Consider the following 19,056-nt stretch of genomic DNA (forward strand, 5'->3'; position numbering starts at 1 on the left):
CCCTGATACCAAAGCCAGACAAGGGTACTACAAGAAAAGAAAATTATAGCCAATATCTCTGTGGAACATACATGCAAAAATCCTTAACAAAATATTAGCAAACCAAATTCAACAATACATTAAAAGGATCATACACCAGGGTCAAGTGGGATTCATTCCAGGGATGCAAGGATGGTAGAACATATGTGAGTCAATAAATGTGATACACCACATTAACAAAATGAAGGATAAAAATCATATGATAATCTCAACAGATGCAGAAAAGGCATTTGACAAAATTCAACATCTTTCGTGATAAAAACTCTAAACAAAGTACATCATTGTGTTTCCAGCACAGTGCTGCACATAGTAGGCACTCAATAAATATTTATTGAATAAATTAATGAGATTTTTTTTTCCAAGAAGGTTCTTTTAGAATATCAGGTCAGTTAGGATGCTTTTGATGCAGCAAACAGAAAATCAAACACAAATTGGTTTATAGTAGAAAGGAAAAGAGGTAGAGGGTTCTTATCACTGACCAGTCTAGGATGAATCTGGCTTCAGGTGAGGCTTGATTCAGAGCTCAAGCAAGGATCTGATTCTTAATCTTCACTTCTCAACTCTATTCCCTCAGTGTAGGCTCCATTTTCAGGGCGGTTTCTCCTCGTTCAGTACTAGAAACAGAAACCACTGTTAAGTATGTCAAGCAGAAAGATTTAGTAGGAAATGAACACATAATTGTTAGAAGGGATGGCAGAATGGAAATCAGGAGACTTCCAGTGTAGCTGCCATCCAAAGTTCAGGACCCTGCCACTGCCACTGCTGCCATCACTGCTGCCACCACAGATGCCCCATACCCTTGGAGAACTGACAAGGGTAGCTGGAGTCCTGCTCCTGCAAACACCCCTGGGCCTGGGAGCTTGCCTGTCAGCCCGTTCTGTCACAGAAAGATGGCCTTCTTTTCCTTTCTGTCTTCCAAATCTTGCACCACTGCTCATCAGTCATTGGCAGAATTCAAATTATATCTCGAATTTTAACTCCCTAGAAATCTGGAAAATGTGGTTTTAACCTTCCACACATTATAACCCAGGAGATGAGGAGACATAGAAGGGAGTGAGAATGGAAACTAAATAAAAATTAACAGTATCTAATATAGTCCACCTCTTTTACCAATAATCTTTCAAGCAAATGACAAAACTATTCTCCCACCTAATGAAGCTGTTCCCTCCTTCAAATGAAAACATGCTTATCCTATCCCCTAAATCTCGATACTCATTTCTACATGATGTCCCTTCCTCTTCTATTTTAGTCACAATCCCATCTTCAAACACTCTTACCTAAAGACTATCTTATAAAATGAACCACCATCAGCAAATCTCATGTAAAAGGAAAGGAAAAAACAATTAAAAGAAGTTCATTAATACATACATTTCTTCAACTGGTCATGAGACCATAGTCGGTTATAACTTCCTTATTTATTGTTCCCTTTGCCCTCACACACCTGCCCAGCTGGTAGAGTGACACAAACCTTCAATCCTGAAGCATCTGAGCCCTTAACAGTCTGGCCTGTGTTGGAAGCTGTAGATTTCCACTAACATTTATCATTGAACATGGAATTACTAAAAAGAACCTCAGAGAAACCCCTGGTTTGAAGACATGCTCGTCCCTGACAGCACTGTGGCTGCATCACTATTTTCTCTTGGTAATTCGTATCAGTCAGCCCAGCCAGTTTGGTAACCCCCTTATTTTCCTTTTTTTTTTTTTTTTTAAATTATTTATTTATTTATTTATTTATTTCCTCCCAAAGCCCCAGTAGATAGTTGTATGTCATAGTTGCACATCCTTCTAGTTGCTGTATGTGGGACGCGGCCTCAGCATGGCCGGAGAAGCGGTGTGTCGGTGTGCGCCCGGGATCCGAACCTGGGCCGCCAACAACGAAGCACGTGCACTTAACCGCTAAGCCACAGGGCTGGCCCAACCCCCTTATTTTCTTGATGGCTTGATGGCATGATGAACCTGCAACATCCAGAAGCAGTTTCACCCACATCATTTTCCCCAGACCTCCGTGTCACCAACCCTCTGATCTTGTTCCTTCCAAATCTCTGAATATCCAGCTAAATTGCTAGCCACTGGTTCTGTCCAAGCCACTGGCTTTCTCTCCTTCCAAGTGACAACTAAATGTACTGCTCAAAGTTTTGCCCACTGGATTGCCTTTCTCCCACTATCTTTTAGGGCCACCTCCCAGAGGGGCTATAGTAATACATCAATCCACTTCTGATTAATGCCAGTGTATTGTGCTTCATTCAGATTTTTCTTTCTCAATCATCTGGCCACAGGCAACTCCACATGAGTTCACAGATGCGGGCTGATAGAGCAGGAGGGAGTGCCATGGGGATCTTAGATATTGCCATAATCACCACTGAAATCAGGGAGCTTTTTTCAATGGCAGCATCTCCCATAGACATTCCCCACCTACAGTGGCTGCCCAAGGACGCTGATGTTCCCCACTCCAATGTATTTCTCAATGAGTGGTGCAGGAGGGTCCTCTGGATCTTCTTGGGGGACATAGATAGGGAGTGAATGAATAGGTTACATACGATTAAAGATGGCTCTGCCTCCTGCCTGCCTTCCAAACCTCCCACCAGTGCTTCACATTTGGGGAGCTTAAATCATGCCCCAGGACCTGAGTGCTTCAAGGGAAATATAGTTTTTAGCCATTGATACTCTGCAATAGCAGAGAATATAGCAGAGAAGTAGGAAAGGATGCCCAGAGCTAGTGCCCAACAGTTAATGTATAGTTGAGGTCCATCCCGGGACCACCTCTCTCCCTCACCTCAGCTAAGATGTTGAGGGTGCTGACTCCTGGTTCTAAATCTAGCTCTGCCGCTTACTAGCTGTGTTAGTTAACTTCTCTGAGCCTCAGGCCTCAATTTTCTCATCTGTTAAATGGGCATAGTAACAGCACCTACCTTGCAGTATTGTTGTGAGCTAAGTCCTCAGACTCCTCAATCGCTGTGTCAGTGAGCCAGTATTACTGTGGGAGTGTGTCATAGTCCATTAGGTGAGTAGGATTTCTTAAAAACCGAGGACTACTGGTAAAGTCTTTGGTCGTAAACTCCATGAGGTGCCGCAGGGAGCAGGTGGCTTGCGTAACTGCTGGCCTGGGCGGTACTTGGTACAGCGGCTGGCAAGTAACTGGATGGATGGGTGGATACAGATTGAAGAAAGATTATGCCCTCTGGCCTCTTCATCCCCAGCCTTGTCAATGTGACGACAGGGAGGGGTGCTTTGATGTGCAGGGCCCTTCAATGGAATCCTGGCTTTGCCACTTTCCAGAGTCAGGACCCTGGGTGAGATAATTGACTCAGTTTCTGCTACTGTAAAATGGAGCCGATCATATCCACTTCCCCAATCCCACCTCAAAGGTTTGCGTTGAAGAGGAAAGGGGATCGTTGATCCCAGAGCCCAGTTCAGCGAGCGAGTGCCTGGGGTGTCCTCCTCACCCTTGCCGGCACAGGGGCCAGTTACAACCCCAGACGCCGGGGTGGGCGCCGAGCCCGCCCCGCGGCCCGGGGCCAGTGCGGGCCTGTGCGGGAGGGGCGGGCGGCCGCAGCGGGAGGCGGAGTCCGCCGGGAAAACGAAACCGAGAGCGAGCGGTGCCCCTCCGGCCGGGCTTCCGCGGACAGCAGCGGCGCGGGCGAGCGGGCGGCGCGGGCAGCGCGGGTGAGCGGGCGGCGCGGGGCGCCGAGTGCGCGCCGTCCGCGTCTCCAGCCGCGTCCTGCGCGCCGGTGAGAGGCCCCCGACCCCCACCCGCAGCGCGCTCCGAGGCCCGCAGCCGAGGTCCAGGGCCCTTCCCGGATCTGGGCACCGGATCGTGCGGGGCAGTGGGAACCGAGAGCCGTTATCGTCCCGCGAAGCATTTTTATCCGAGTAAGTGACGAATAGCCCAGGCCCGGGTTGGGGGCGGGGGGGGGGGGCTGGTGGAAAACAGATACGCCCTCTAACTTGACAGACAGATGGGAAATATGGAGGCCTGAATTACCCCCAAATTGCCTAAATAATCCCTAGCCAAAAATCTCTGGCCTGAACAGTAGCAGTTGTCTCCCCATTACCCGGCCTTAGCCCCCGCCCGTTTCTGTAACCCGGCGCCCCAACACCGCAGCGGCCGGAGCGTTCCTGTAAAGCAGAACAGGTCACTCCCCTGCTCACACCTCCCCAATAGCTTGCCATCTCGTCAGAATCCTATAAACGGTTATCGGCCCACAGGCAAGGCTCCTTGCTCCCTCCACTCTGACCACACAGGCCTCATTGCTGTTCTTGGGGTACAGCCAAGCACACTCCTGCCGCTGCGCCTTCGCGCTGTCTGTTTCTTCTTCCCGGAAAGCTCTTCCCCCGGATACCTGCAGGAGCCAGTCCCCCGCTCTAACCTGCGCTTCTTCCAGTGTCGCTTTATCAGAGCAGCCTTCCCTGAACCACCTGCATATAAAAGAAACCCCACCCTTCCCTCGCTGTCCCCGTTGCTCTGCTTTGGTTTTCAGCATGGTACTTAGCACCCTGTAGCATTTTTTTATAGGCTTGTCCGTGTTCCTCCACTCCTAAATTCACAAGAGCAGGGTTTTGTTCGCTGGTATAATCCCGGCACCTAGTACATCACAGATGCTCATTAAATATTTATTTAATGAATGGCAATTCATAAATTGTCTTTTGAATTCTGGATTAGTGAGACTTCCTATTGCCTGTGATTTCTTTAGTATAAAGATACCTTGCCAGGTGGAAGCTAAAGGTGCACTCCCTGCTGTCACTCAGGAACCTAGAATCTTGGGCAGGTTATACTCTTGTTCTTCAGTTTGCTTGTTTGAACCTGAAGATCCGTAACACTCGACCTGTAGTTTATTCATCTCACTAATCAGGTACCAGTGGAATGTGTGTTGTATGCCAAGCCTTGTGTAGGCCCTGGAGGGGCTGGGCCCCAGGGGGCTGCAGTCTGGCAGAAGGGAACAAGACGCCCAGCCAAAGTGGCTTCTGGGCATGAGTAAGATGGACATATAACACTTGTTTGTGATTATGGTGATTTCTTTTAGGAACATGGTAACACAGAATTAAAACAAGATTTATTTAAAATAGTTGAAAAGAAACCTACTGTTTCTTTTCTTCCAAACTTGTAAGTACTTTTTCAAACATACCAATTCAGCGCCTTATTAGTTTACACATATATTTCACTTAGAGTCAGACTGGCTTGTCATTCTGATGATCAGCAGTTACTTAGAGTTAAAAGTGCTGAGGATTTAGAGCATTCGATAGGTCTTCAGGTTAAATAATTGCTAAGGACTCTTCCATAACTGCTGTTCTGAGATCTGTGACCCCCTCCAATTTGGTGTATGGTCTCATTGTTGTGACTAAACTGAATGACACTTTGGTTCCTGAAAATAATGGTGGTCTACGGAGCCTTATCTGAAACTCTTGGGTCAGGTATGTTCCTGTATTGAGAGATTTTTGGATTTTAGAAAGGCAGGGCAGCATAAATCCTATCTATTATATGATATTCTCAGCAGGATTTGGGGGCAACACTCTATAATAAAACACATTTCTGCAGGGAAGTGTATAAATAGACAACAAAGTATCATAAAGACTCTAAATAGCTCCTGTCAGTTCAGGTCTAGATAGGGGACTACAAACCCACTATAAACAAAATAAACCTCAGTTTTTAGTGCTTTTTGGATTTCGGAATTATAGACCAGGAGCACCATTTATTGAAGCCAATGGTGTGGGAGACTCTGCTGGATGCTTTTCATCCGATTTACTCCTTGCAACAACCTGTGAATCACGTTTTCAGGTCACTAATCAAAGGTCCAGAGAGGATTTAGCCCAGGTCTGTGTGGCTCTAAAGCCTGACTCAGTCCACCACACTAGGCAGGAATGTGAAGGCGTTGCCTTTGCTCGGACTCCTGGCACTTCCAGACCCTGCTTCCAGCCACCACTGTTGCTCACCCAACCGCTGCAGCAGCCTCTACATGGTCTCCCTCCTTCTACTCATGCTCTGCTCCCCTTTCCACACCCAGCCCCGCATACTCTGTTCTTTACAAACATCAGTCATCCTTTAAAACATAAACCCAGTCATATCACCCCTCTGTTTAGATCCCTCCAATAGCTTCCTATTGCAATTGGAGTAACATCCACAGTCCTGACCGTGACCTACAAGGTCTCTCTGCCGTGACACCTGCCTGCTTTTCTGACTCATGTCCTACCCTTTCCTCCTCGTTATCTGTGCAGCACATCCCCTTGGCCTTTTTGTTATCCTTCCAAATGCTATGCCGGTTCCTGCCTCAGTGTTTCTTCTGCCTAAGATACTCTCCCCCAGATCTTGGTATGATGGACTCGCTCATCATTCAGGCTTGATTTCAGTGTTGCCTCCTAAGAAGGGTTTCCCCTGACCACTGTATCTAAAACCACTTCCCTCATATCTCTGCGCCCACCTACCAATGCACCCTCTATCCTGCACCCCTATTTAATTTCATCCTTCTGGTCATCCTCTCATCCTCTCCTTTGTTTGTTACTGGACGTGGTCATTTTCTTTCTTCCCTCATTGGAATGCAGGTAGGGACTTGTTCACGTCTGTATACTCAATGTCAGAACAGTGCCTGACATTCGATGAGCATTTATTGAATGAGTGATGAAAGAATGCACAGAAAACAGCAGATGAAGAAAAGGGAGAAGGTGAGGAGGTTTAAAGTGGAATATTTAATTTTAATGAATCATTTTCTCATTAACCTATGCACTATCTAAGTGTTCAGCGTTTACCACTTGCCACAGGGCGTTGGTAATACAAAGATGAGTAAGACATAGAACCTGCTCCCCAAAGAGCTCGCTGACTGGCTTAAAAAGCAGTCACAGCTATGATGGGAGCTGGGCAAGGTGGAGTGGCAGGCCCACAGAGGAGTACTAGCTGGCCCCCATCATCAAAGAAGGCTGTGTTGATCCTCACAGATGAGTGGGAATTGCCTGGTAGATAGAGGATGCAGATACTGCATTCCATGCAAAGAGAAAAGCAAGTGACAAGTCACGGAGGTGGGGGAGGTCTGGAGATATTTTGGTATTCATTCATTCATTATTGAGCCCCTATTATAAGCCTGGTCCTTCCTTCTTGTAGCTCCTGGTCTCTTTTGGAAGACAGTCAGTTAAATAAGCGGTTGCAATAAAGGAGACAAGAGCTGTGATAGAGCACCAAACCAGGACCTCTTCTAGGCTGTCTGGGAAATGACATTTGAGCTGAGATCTATAGGGAAGAGGAGTTGACCCGGCAAAGGCAGCAGAAGGGGTTGAGTCAGGAGCATTTCAGGAGGGAGTGTATTGGACAGAAGCAGTTGGGGGTCAGGAAAGAGTCAGTGGTGGAGGCATGCTTTTGAGAACATCACTGTGTATGTGGAATTTAAAGCCACAAGCCCAGAGGTGATCACCAGTGGAGTCAGTGTAAGTAGACCAGAGAGGAGATTTAAGGACTGGGCCCTGGGACACTGCAATATTTAGAAGAAGGGAAGATGAAGGGGGACCAGGAAAGGAGACAGAGAAGCTTGTGAGAAAGGAGGAGAACCAGGAGAGTGTGGTATCTCAGAGATCCAAGCTAAGAAAGGAAGACGAGGGGGAAGGGAATGAACAACCATGTCAAACGCTGGTTTAAGGACAAGTAGACCAGGACTGAGAACTGACTACTAGTTTTAGAGATGGGTAAGCCATTGGTAACCTTGACAAGTACAGTTTTGATGGCTTGTGGGGGCTGCATGATTCGACTGATGTTTAAAAAAGATCACCATGTGGCTACTATTAAAAAATGGGAAATAACAAGTCTTGGTGAGGATGTGGAGAAATTGGAACCCTTGTGCATGCTGGTGGAAATACAAAATGATGCAGCCACTGTGGCAAACAATTCGATGGTTCCTCAAAGTGTTAAACATAGCATTACCATATGATTCGGCAATTCCACTTCTAGGTATATACCCAAAAGATTTGAAAGCAGGGACGTGAACAGATGTTTTTACACCAGTGTTTATAGCAGCATTATTCACAATGGCCAAAAAGTTGAAATAATCCAAATGTCCATCATCAGATGAATGGATAAACAAAATGTGATATGTACATTCAGTAGTATATTATTCAGCCTTAAAAAGGAATGAAATTCTGACACGTGCTACAACATGGATGAACCTTGAAGACATTATGCCAAGTGAAATTTCCAGACACAAAAGGACAAATATTGTATTATTCCACTTATATGAATTACGTGGAAGGCAAATTCATAGAGATGAAGAGGTTGGGGAAATGGAAAGTTATTGTTTAATAGGTACAGACTTTCTGTTTGGGAAGATGAAAAGAGTTCTCAAGGAGGATTGGCAATGATGGCTGCACAACATTGTGAATGTGCTTAATGCTCATGAATTGTACACTTAAAAATGGTTAAAAGGGTAAATTTCATGTTATGCATATTTTACCACAATAAAAAAAATCATGATGGCTGCATGGGAGAGAAGGAATTGCAGTGGCTGTGACAAACTGGTTCTGAGGTTCTTGCAGCGGTCCAGGAGTGAGATGGTGATGGCGTGAACCAGGATGGTGGCAATAGACGTCATTGAGAAGTAAAAAGATTTGGGGGACAGGACTTAGTTATGGATTATAAGTTAAGGAAAGGAAATATCAAGGATTCCTCCCAGATTCATGGCTTTCAGACATGGATGGATGGTGAAGTCATTTTCTAAGAAAGGAAACTCCAGTCAGCTTAGGGGACAATCATAAATGCAGTTTTGGATCTTTTGAGTTTGAAATGTTTTCAAGATGTCCAAGTGGAGATGTTGGATAGAGAGATCTGAAACTCAGAGAGAGGTTCATAAGTGATATGTAAATTTTAGAGTTAATGACCAATAGATGATCGTTGATATTATGAACATGAAAGAAATCACCTTGAGGAGAAAGTATAGAGTGAAGAGAATAGGATCTTTGGACCAAGCTTTGAGGAACTCCAGCATTTAGAGCCTATGAAGGTTAAGAAATCTTAGGAAGAAAGCTTGGCCATGGAAGAAGGAAAATCAAAAGAGCTTTCCAACAAGAAATGAGAGGTTAACAGGGTCTGCTTTCTGTTTCTATAGATTTACCTTAACATCTATGGATGTTTCATATAAATGAAATCATACAATATGTGACCTTTTATGTCTGGCTTCTTTCATTTAGCATAATGTTTTTGAAGTTCATCCATGTGGTAGCGTGTTTCAATACTTCATTCCTTTTTGTGGCTGAATAAGATTCCATGTGTGGATATACTACATTTAGTTTACCATTCATCAGTTGATGGACATTTGGTTTGTTTCTACTTTTCGGTTATTGTGAATAGTGCTGCTGTGAACATTCCTGTATAAGTATTTGTTTGAAAACCTGTTTTTCAATTCTTTGCATATAGACCTAGGAATGGAATTGCTGGGTCATATGGTAATTGTAAGTTTAATTTTTTGAGGAACCACCAAATTCTTTTCCATAGAGGCTGCACCCTTTTATATTCCCATCAACAATGTATGAAGGTTCCAGTTTCTCTACATCCTCACCAACCCTTTACTATTCTTTTTTATTATTGTTATTGCCATCCTAGTGGGTGTGAAGTGGTATCTTGTTGTGGTTTTGAATTGCGTTTCTCTAATGAGTAATGATATTGAGCTTTTCACGTGCTTGTTAGCCATTTTTGTATCTTCTTTGGAGAAATGTCTCTTCAGGTCCTTTGTCTGTTTTTTAATTGGCTGGTCTTTTTATTGTTGAGTTGTAGCATTTCTTCATATACTCTGGATACTAGACTCTTATCAGATATATGATTTATAAATATCCCATTTTATAGATTTTTTTTCATTTTTTTCATATTGTCCTTTGATACACAAATATTTTTAATTTTGATGAAGCCCAATTTATCTATATTTTCTTTTGTTACTTGTGCTTTTGCTGTCATAGCTAAGATTCCATTGCCAAATCCAAGGTTATGAAGATTTATTTTTAGCTTTTCTTCTAAGAATTTTATAGTTTGGGCTCTTATATTTAGATTCTATATCCTTTAGCTTTTGTTTATAATTTAAATCATTGCCACTGTCTTGGTCCAGTGAGGCCCATAAACCGGGGTCATAATTTACCCAGGTAAATTGTCCTAAAATTGATCTGCAAATTTCAACGGGAGGATTTTTGGGATTTTGTAGGAAAATCTATTTCTATGTAGCTAAATCCTTCATGATTTCATAAACTTCACTTTATATATATACTTTTAACCTTTTTCTTCTCAACATAAAGAATTCTAATTCTACTGCAGCAGCCTTTTTACCTTCTCAAGCAAGTGGACAGTCTTGTACTTGACACTCTGTGGAAGCAGAGAGCAGTTATAGAGAAGGGCCCCTTCCTTTTTTGGCCAGTCGAGTTTTGAAAGTAGAAAATTTTGAAGAAGTTAGCTTGATTGTGCAGTCCGTGAGAGAGAGAAAAAGATTTGTAAAAAAGTTTTCTCTGGTTTTATGTGGGGACAAAATAAGTCATATAGAGGAGATTCTTCTTACTCTATTTTGTCTCTTAAATTGGATTGGGATCAGATTAAATATGTTCCGTGTCACTTCTTTCAAACATCTCTTCTCTTGTAGGTTACTGGAAGAAGAAATGGCCACTAATCTTTCACGAGGTCTCTTCTTAGAAGAACTTAATAGGTACCATCAGAAGAATAATGTAGCAATTGATTATCGTGAACTGTCTAAGACAGGACCTCCACATGACTTAAGGTAAGTTGCTATAAAAAAAACAGCATATCCGTATAAAATATAAACTGAGAGACTGGCAGTCTGGCACAATTCTGAAGTCAATACTTTATCTCTAGAGTAAAGTTGCCACAGAATTCTGTGAGAGTCCTCTTGGCATAAAATAGTAACTTCAGAGGACTCTAGAGAAAAAAGAGGGTATAAGCCTTTGCATGCTTCAAGATGATGTACAATTTTGCTATTTGGGGGTGACTGCATAAATTCTGTATTGAACGTAGGTTAAAACCTTCAAAAGTAGTCGTAGGAGGCAGTGGTGATCGGAACACCTGCCCTTAGATAATGCATGAATTTTATAATATTTTGTGAATTTTTTTTTTATAATCAGGTTTACATTTCAAGTTGTAATAGATGGGAGAGAATTTCCAAAAGCTGAAGGTAGATCAAAGAGGGAAGCCAAAAATGCGGCAGCCAAAATAGCTTGTGAAATACTTAAAGAAAACAAGGTGAGTAATTGCCTTTTTTCCCCTAGTGAAAGGAGCTTACAAATATATTTTATATTTTTCTCTGTGAGAAAATACCCACATACAGAGTAGAGCCATTTGCAGGTTCCTTTACATTCAGAAGTTTAGTTTCATCTCTTTTCCCATCTCCATTTCTGTAGAACCCTGGATGAGAATGACACCTAGGAAATAGTGGGCAAAGTTGGATAATACCTAGTCAGTGTGTCAACAGCAGTGACACACTCCAAAGTTGAACAAACGTGGGAAGGAAACAGTGAGAAATGAGCCGACAGGTTCTGGCAGGAATACCTCCCCCTAATTGAGGGAGTGCAGTGGAAAAGGACAGAGATGAAAATGATTGTGAGGAGAATGATGTATAAGAAAGGGAGATAATGAAGAACCAACACACATATAATTGTATCCCTGAAGATGAGAAGTGAGTAAATAGTACAGAAAAAGCTATCTGAAGAGATTTCAGTAGAAAATGTTTCTGAAATACAGACAGACCTGGATGCAGATTAAAACAATTCAGCAGATACGGAAAGATACAGAACCACCAAGAGCAACCTCAGAAAGTACTGAGCTCCAGTGATGAAGAACCCATCCAACAAGTGTCTAGGCAGAAGAAGGAAATTATTTAAAATGAAAAAAGTATCCTGCTGTCCACAGCAACATTAAAAATCAGCGGACAGTGGAGCAGCAGCTGTAAAATGAGACAAGAAGTCATTTACGTGTGGGACAAAAGAGGATCGTTCTCAGATATTGAATGTTTGGAAAAATTTAGCTTTCAAGATGCTATTCTGAAAAATTTTACTTGAAGAGCTTACCCTTCTAGCCAAAATTGAAAAAAATAAATCAGGCAAAATCACAAATTTGTAAATTGGTAATGGGCCAGAAAACCAAGTCAAGAAGTGAGAAAAAGAATAACAGAATACCTTCCCCCAAAAAAGCAGAAGAAAGAAAATAATAACAATAAGGGCTGAAATTAATGTAAAAGGAAATGAAAAAGTAAAGAAAATCAATAAAACCAAAAGTTAGTTCTTTGACAAGATTAATAAAGTAGAAAAACTTTGGATAAGATTTTGTCAGATAAAGAATAAAAGAGGTGTGGATAACAATGAAAGGAATGATGCTATTATATCTATTATATTCATCTTTCCCATTAAGTTGTAATCCAGGATATGGCTTTATGTCAATATTTGTTATCTTAGTTTTTGAGATTTACAAAGGGTAAGCAAGCTAGAAAGTGTTATAATATTTTATATGGATAAACGAGAAAACTGACTTTTGTTTTTCCTTATGAAACTAAAAAAGTGAGGGATTCCTTTCCTATTGTTAAAATCTATTCTTGTGAATTTTTTCTGGTAGAGGAAAGTACATACTTATACTTTTACCCAAGATAATATAGTAGGAAAATACGTAAAATCTAAGTTGTCTTTGAAATTATTCATTTGGTAATTTTATTAGACAAAATAAAGAGTTAAATCTTTGTTATCATCTATACTAAACAAGATCTTTTTTTCTTTATAGAGCGTTAGTTCTTTACCACTGCTGACAACAGATAATTCAGAAAAACTTCCCATGAATTACATAGGCCTTGTTAATACACATGCCCAGAAGACACAACTGCCTCTAAATTATGAACAATACGAATCACGGGAGTTTGGGCCCAAAAGGTGAGATGTAGTTTGTCTTTTCCTTCTGTTTCATTGTATCTAAGTAGCAGAGTGTGCTTATTTTTGTGTCTAATTTTCCAGAAATATTTGTCCTTTTTTGTACATTCTGCACCAAAGGTTTTATGTGACTTATAAGCAATTGGACATCTTTATAATTAAAATTTTAAAATGATTAATTGCTGAAGACTTGATATACCATAATTGATCAAATCTGAGTAATCCTTTATTTCTGAGGTATATCTCAATGGTTTAGTCTGCAAGAAACCTAAGAGACTATGGGGTGCCCCTGCTTGTGGGATGTGGACATTTCCCATCCTGGAGGTCACAGTGGCAGTGGCTGTGTGCAAACAGCTCTGTCACACATGCAGAATGACTCTGTTTCCACCGTTGTCAGATTAGAGAGCTGTTTGTTGTTCAAATTTGATTAAATGATGTCACTTTCCACGCAAGTACCGTGTATTAAAAGGAATGAGTTTTCGCCCTAGACTGTGAGGATACCAGAATTTGAGGGATATGATGAGAGGGACAGACTGGAGCTTCAGAGTTTCCAGGAACGTCACCAGCGAGCTCAAACTTTGGAAGTGAGGAGAAAGATTGGATTAGAACTGAAAAAAGCAGAAAGCAAATGAGCATGAGGGAGATTGTTTTTCGGCTACAAACAATCAGTTAAATGAGAAAGAAGAAAAAAAAAAATCTAGATGGTAGATAGTCCTAGCAACCACTTGAGGATACTGCCCTCTGAATTCACTCAGCTGTTTATGTTTTACTTTTCACTGGGATGGCTTTTGTTTAGGCCAGAACCAGGAAGAGAAAAATGTGATAGTATTCATTGGAATGAAATACAGATCTTCCTCAATTTCCAATAGGATTATGTCCTGAAAAACCCATCGTAAGATGAATATATCATAAGTCAAAAATGCATTTAATACACCTAACCTACCTACAATCATAGCTTAGCCTAGCCTACCTTAAACATGCTCAGAACACTTACATTAGCCTACAGTTGGGCAAAATCATCTAACACAAAGCCTATTTTATAATGAAGTGTTGAATATCTCATGTAATTTATTGAATACTGTGCTGAAAGTGAAAAACAGAGTGGTTGTCTGGGCACAGAATGGTTGTGTGTTGGTTGCTTACCCTAGTGATCTCATGGCTCACGACATCACAAGAGGGTATCATACTGCATGTGGCTAGCCCTGGGAAAGATCAAAATACAAATTTCGTAGTATGGTTTCTACTGACTGTGTTTTGCTTTTGCACCACCGTAAAGTTGAACCGTTGTTAAGTTGGGGACCATCTGTAGTCAAAACTGAATTATGTGGATTAATCTCAATAAATTAAGAGGCTATTTTGTTTTTCTGTAGCGCACCTGTTTGGTTCCTTTGAGTAAACGCTCTAACATTAGATACCTAAAAGACAGAAGTCTATTTATGGGGTGCCTGGTAAAAATAGGAGCTGTAGAATCGATCCAGTCACTCAGCCCAGCTTCCTAATTCTCCCTTTGGGGTGTAGCAGGGAAGATTCACGCTGGTTGGGTGTGTTTCCCTCAATGGCAAATACTAGAATAATTTTGTAGTTATATAACTCCATGACATATGTTACCATGTCCATTGCTTTGCCACCTTAAATATAGTTTTTGTATAATTGTCTAAGTATCCTTGCCTAACCACAAATGTCCTTACATCTGATATGAGGAAGGTGTGGACTTCAGCATGGGAGTTTTGCACTTTGGGGATTTTCTTAGGTTTTCATGCACATAAGCAGGGGACAGAAAATGCTGAAAAGTTAGAGCAAAATCCATGCTTTACTCATCTATAAATCTGTACTCTCATTGTTTCTCTTCTAGAAGCCCCACTTTCTCTACTGTCTTTTTCTTTCCCATTTGAGCATCTCTGAAAAATTCACTGGATCTCTCTCTTCCTTCTCTACCTCCATATCTTTTAACCTTTGCGGAATTTTTAAAAATCACCATTTAGTGCCTTTGTGCCAGACCTTTCAATGAAGCAACAAAGATGTAGAAGTTGCCTAGAAGATGCAAGTTGACCCGTCGGCTAATCCTGGTTATTCTGGCAAATTGCTGAGCCATTTTATTGATTAAATTATACACGATATGAAATATAAATCCACCTGTTAAATTTATGTTGTATTAAGGCCTTTTTGTTAATATGTGGTTTTTTTCAAACCATGAGTTAGATTTACTATTTTTTAGTATTTGGGTAAATACTCTCCATCATTTCTCCTAGGTTTCATTGTAAATACAAAATTGGACGGAAAGAATACCCTATTGCTGTAGGTTCTACTAAACAGGAGGCAAAGCACTTAGCTGCTAAACTGGCCTATGAGCAGATACTCTCAGAAGAAACCGCAATGGTATGTACCGCCTTTGGATTTCATTTTTCTGTTTTAAAATTCCCTCGGAAGTTGATTTGAGGTTTGACTCTGTTTACATGATGCCATGACAGCCAATCACGTAGCAGAAGGATTCCTTGATTCTGTGTCCCACCTATAAGCTGTCTGTTAATCTCATGATTGTTTATGGCTGTGCATTTGGTGAATGTGGGGAAATAAATGTGGTAGGTAGTTAGCGCACAGAGACTGAGCCGCTGCGGAGGAGTAACTTAGTTGCACTTAAACCTGCTATGGGGCCCTCTGTCTTTCAGAAAGCTGAGTCAAGGTACTCTGGTTCTTTCTCTGCTGCGTCCGGTGACTTCAGGAGAGGCTCTTCTATGACAAGCACGTCGTAAGTATGGACAAGCGCATCTGACATTGAACAGATTCACATTGCTGCCTGAAAGAGCAAAGTGTTATGAACATGTTTCGTGGTTAAGGAGAACTTAGAGAAAGAAATTACTAATCAATGAAAAATAGACAGAATTCATAAACTAATAGTCATCCCCTTTTCTTCTAGTGCTTCTGAATCACCATCTGAAAGTGACCACTCAGCAAGTGCGTCAGAAGGAAATTGGAACAGTAATGGTTTAAACAATTCCTCTTCATTTTCTATGGTATGGTATTAGTCTCTCAGCTTCCTGGTTTATCTTATTTTTCTTTGTGTTTTTGCATTTAAAAATGACCCCCAGTCCCCAACTGTTATTTTTATCTCAGGCATTCTTACTAAATAATAATATTTGACAGTCTTTTGACTCTCTCTTTTCTTTATTAACCCCCATTCCTCACATGCAAAATTCTTCCGCTCTTTAATTCCGTCTTTCTCTCCCTACTCACCTTTGTGTTTTCGTATATTCTTAGGCTCTTCTTTCTTATCTTCTACCAACTGTACAGTACTTAAAAGGTTCATTAATATAGTTCTGCTTCTGTTTTAAAAAATCAGAAGTAAACTTAAAATAAAACCTAAACTTAAAAGTCAGATAATTTTTGTGGCTATGATTAGTGTTACAAAAGTATCCTATTTATGAAGAACTACAAACAAATCGATAAGAAAATGACAAGCAACTCAATAGAAAAATGTACAAAAGATCTGAAGAGACTATTCAGGGAATAGATATCCAAATGGACAACAAATATATGAAAAGATGCTTAACTTCACTAGTAATCAGGAAAATGCAAATCAAAACAACAGATACCATTTCAAACCCATCAGATTGGCACAATTTGAGTCTGAGAGTACTAAGTGTTGGCACAGCTACGTTCCGATTATAGCTCTTGTACGCTGCTGGTGGAAGTATAAATCTGTGCAACTGTTTTGGAGAACAATTTGGCAATATGTAGTAAAGTTGAGGATGTGCATGCTGTACCGCCAATCAATTCCATTTCTAGGGATGTCTACTAGAGAAAGGCTTGGATGTGTGCACAGAGAAGCACGTATAACCATGTTCTTTGCAATATAGTTTGTAATAGGAAGAGATTAGAAAAAATATAGTCCCATTAACAGAATGGCTAAATTAATCATAGCATACTCATCATGCAATACTGAGGCTGACAGGAGATATGATCTCAAGAAATCTTGATCTGATGCTCTCCACTCTGTGTCAACATATTTTAATTGGTAAAAAAAAACCACACCAAAAAAAACCCCTCACAAAGCCTACCAGAATAAAAGTGAATATAAATGAAGAAAAGCTATGTGAAATTAATTTTTGAGAGCGAAGACTCCTCTTTTTTGCTAAATATTAAAATTAAGTTATTAATTTGTGCTAAAAATGAAAAAAATCAGCATGGCAGTTTTTAACTGGTGATCAGATGAGAAACCTTTGGGGAATGATTTTAAACTGGATGCTGTCTGTGTGTGTCTTTAATCATCTGTGGATGATTGTGATGCACACCTCCTGGTTGAGATCTGCTGGCACAGAGGATTGCCAGGGAGGCCATATTCTATACCCAGAGAAGCAGTGCTTCTGCAGAACATGCCCTACAAATGCCTTTTTTGTCCTTCCCGCCATATCTGGCTGCTATAACAGATGAGAACATTGATATAGCCAAGTAAACTGGGAAGCAGGGCTTGATGAGAGTACACAGATTGATGAGGCTATTAATCTTATAGAGAAAGAAATGTGGTCACAGAACCATGTAGAAATGCAGCAGGAAGGGTAGCAAGAAAAAAGCCAGATAATTGTTTTAATCATCTGAAACGATTTTCCATTTTCTTTTGTTATAGAACAGTCGCAGGAAGCCGAAAAGGTGAGTATCATTATGCATTGAACATATTTTGAAATGAATTCAAAATCCATTCAAACGTATTTCAAACTTAGTTTGTTAGACTTATTTATTAAATCTACAGTATTTATAGAGTATTGGACACCTTTTTGAGTGGAGTTTCAGAAGTAGAAAGCATGGTTCACATCACAAAAAATTTGAAATCTACAAACAAATAATTTTAAATATGTAGAGAAATCTTTGAATGTATGCACACACTACAATGTGGACATAAAGGCCTTTGGGGGTGTTGCTAGAGTAATTGGGTAAGGGCATTATTTTGGGCAAGGCTGACAGAGGAAGTAGGCTTGGAGAGGTGTTTTTAAGAGAAATACATTATTTTGCAGACTAGCAGGTAGGGTAGAGATGGTGTAATAACTCGGATAAGAAAAAAAAGATCAAATGTTATGTAAATTGTGGTGAATTGATTTCTTTAACTGAGGAGAAAAGCAAGGATGTAAGTATAGCCAGCAATGAGAGTGAGATGGCAGCAGAAGCCACTATGAGCCACCATTATATTCTGAACTGTAGGTGATGTGTGGAAGAAAGATGATTCTTGATGTGGGTGTTTCGATGGAGAGAAGAGAGGTCTGTGTGTGAGATGATCAGGCCATCAGCCATGGTTATAGTGACAGTGAGGAGGGATGAAGAGAATTTGTGAGACAGACTACAGGAGGAGTAGACATAACTTGAGGGAATAGAGTTACAGTAGCTGGGTGAAGAAGAACAAAGGAGAAAGGATTTAAAGATTGTTCCTTGTGGATGAGACGCAGACAAGAATCACGGCACTCATGGGGTTAAGGAAGTTGAAGAATCGAGGGCTTAGGGGGAAGATTGGGATTTGGGTGTGTTTAGTTTTAGGTAGCATTTGAACTTCCCGTTGCAGGTGGCTTACCGCCAGTAAGGAATTAAGGACAAAGGAAAAATGACCAGAATGAGAGTACAAGGAGATGTATTTCCTGGTGGGAGAAAAGGAGAGGCTAGTGGTACGCCAACCATGAATGTGTTAAGGCAAAAAAAGGAAGCAGGAAAGGAATGAAAAATTGTTAGAGGGCCGGCCCTGTGGCTTGGTGGTTAAGTGCGCGCGCTGTGATGCTGGTGGCCCGGGTTCGGATCCCGGGTGCGCATCGAGGCACCACTTCTCCATTCATCCTGAGGCCGAGTCCCGCATACAGCAACTAGAAGGATGTGCAGCTACGACATACAACTATCCACTGGGGCTTTGGGGGGAAAAAATAAAATAAATAAAATCTTTAAAAAAAAAAAAAAGAAAAATTGTTAGAGGACAGAGCAGAGCCATAAGTATATTGTTTATAAAGAAAAAGGTTAACAGTTGCTACCCTATTATTCTAATAGTTGACTCAAAATATAAAAAGCCTAGTGCATGGCATAAAATCTATTCTAAACAAGTTATATTCGATTTCAGTTTTTTTTTTTAAGCTTCAGTACATGGTTGTGTATCCAAGCTGTTAATTTTAGTTCTCTATG

General features: G+C 41.0%; 1 protein-coding gene across 1 annotated transcript in view; it reads left to right on the plus strand.

The window, feature by feature from the left end:
* Nucleotides 1–3,690: 3,690 nt before the first annotated feature.
* Nucleotides 3,691–19,056, plus strand: part of EIF2AK2 (eukaryotic translation initiation factor 2 alpha kinase 2) — a 36,959-nt gene continuing 21,593 nt past the window's right edge. Inside the window, exons 1-8 of the mRNA XM_087436897.1 lie at nucleotides 3,691–3,909; nucleotides 10,626–10,760; nucleotides 11,122–11,239; nucleotides 12,767–12,912; nucleotides 15,159–15,285; nucleotides 15,576–15,655; nucleotides 15,824–15,920; nucleotides 17,531–17,553. Of these exons, the coding sequence (XP_087293023.1) occupies nucleotides 10,642–10,760; nucleotides 11,122–11,239; nucleotides 12,767–12,912; nucleotides 15,159–15,285; nucleotides 15,576–15,655; nucleotides 15,824–15,920; nucleotides 17,531–17,553 (710 nt within the window). The 5' untranslated portion in view covers nucleotides 3,691–3,909; nucleotides 10,626–10,641. The remainder of the gene's footprint in view (nucleotides 3,910–10,625; nucleotides 10,761–11,121; nucleotides 11,240–12,766; nucleotides 12,913–15,158; nucleotides 15,286–15,575; nucleotides 15,656–15,823; nucleotides 15,921–17,530; nucleotides 17,554–19,056) is intronic.

Source organism: Ceratotherium simum, chromosome 11, assembly GCF_057802395.1.
Source record: "Ceratotherium simum simum isolate JZ-2026a chromosome 11, ASM5780239v1, whole genome shotgun sequence".
Classification (NCBI taxonomy): Eukaryota; Metazoa; Chordata; class Mammalia; order Perissodactyla; family Rhinocerotidae; genus Ceratotherium; species Ceratotherium simum.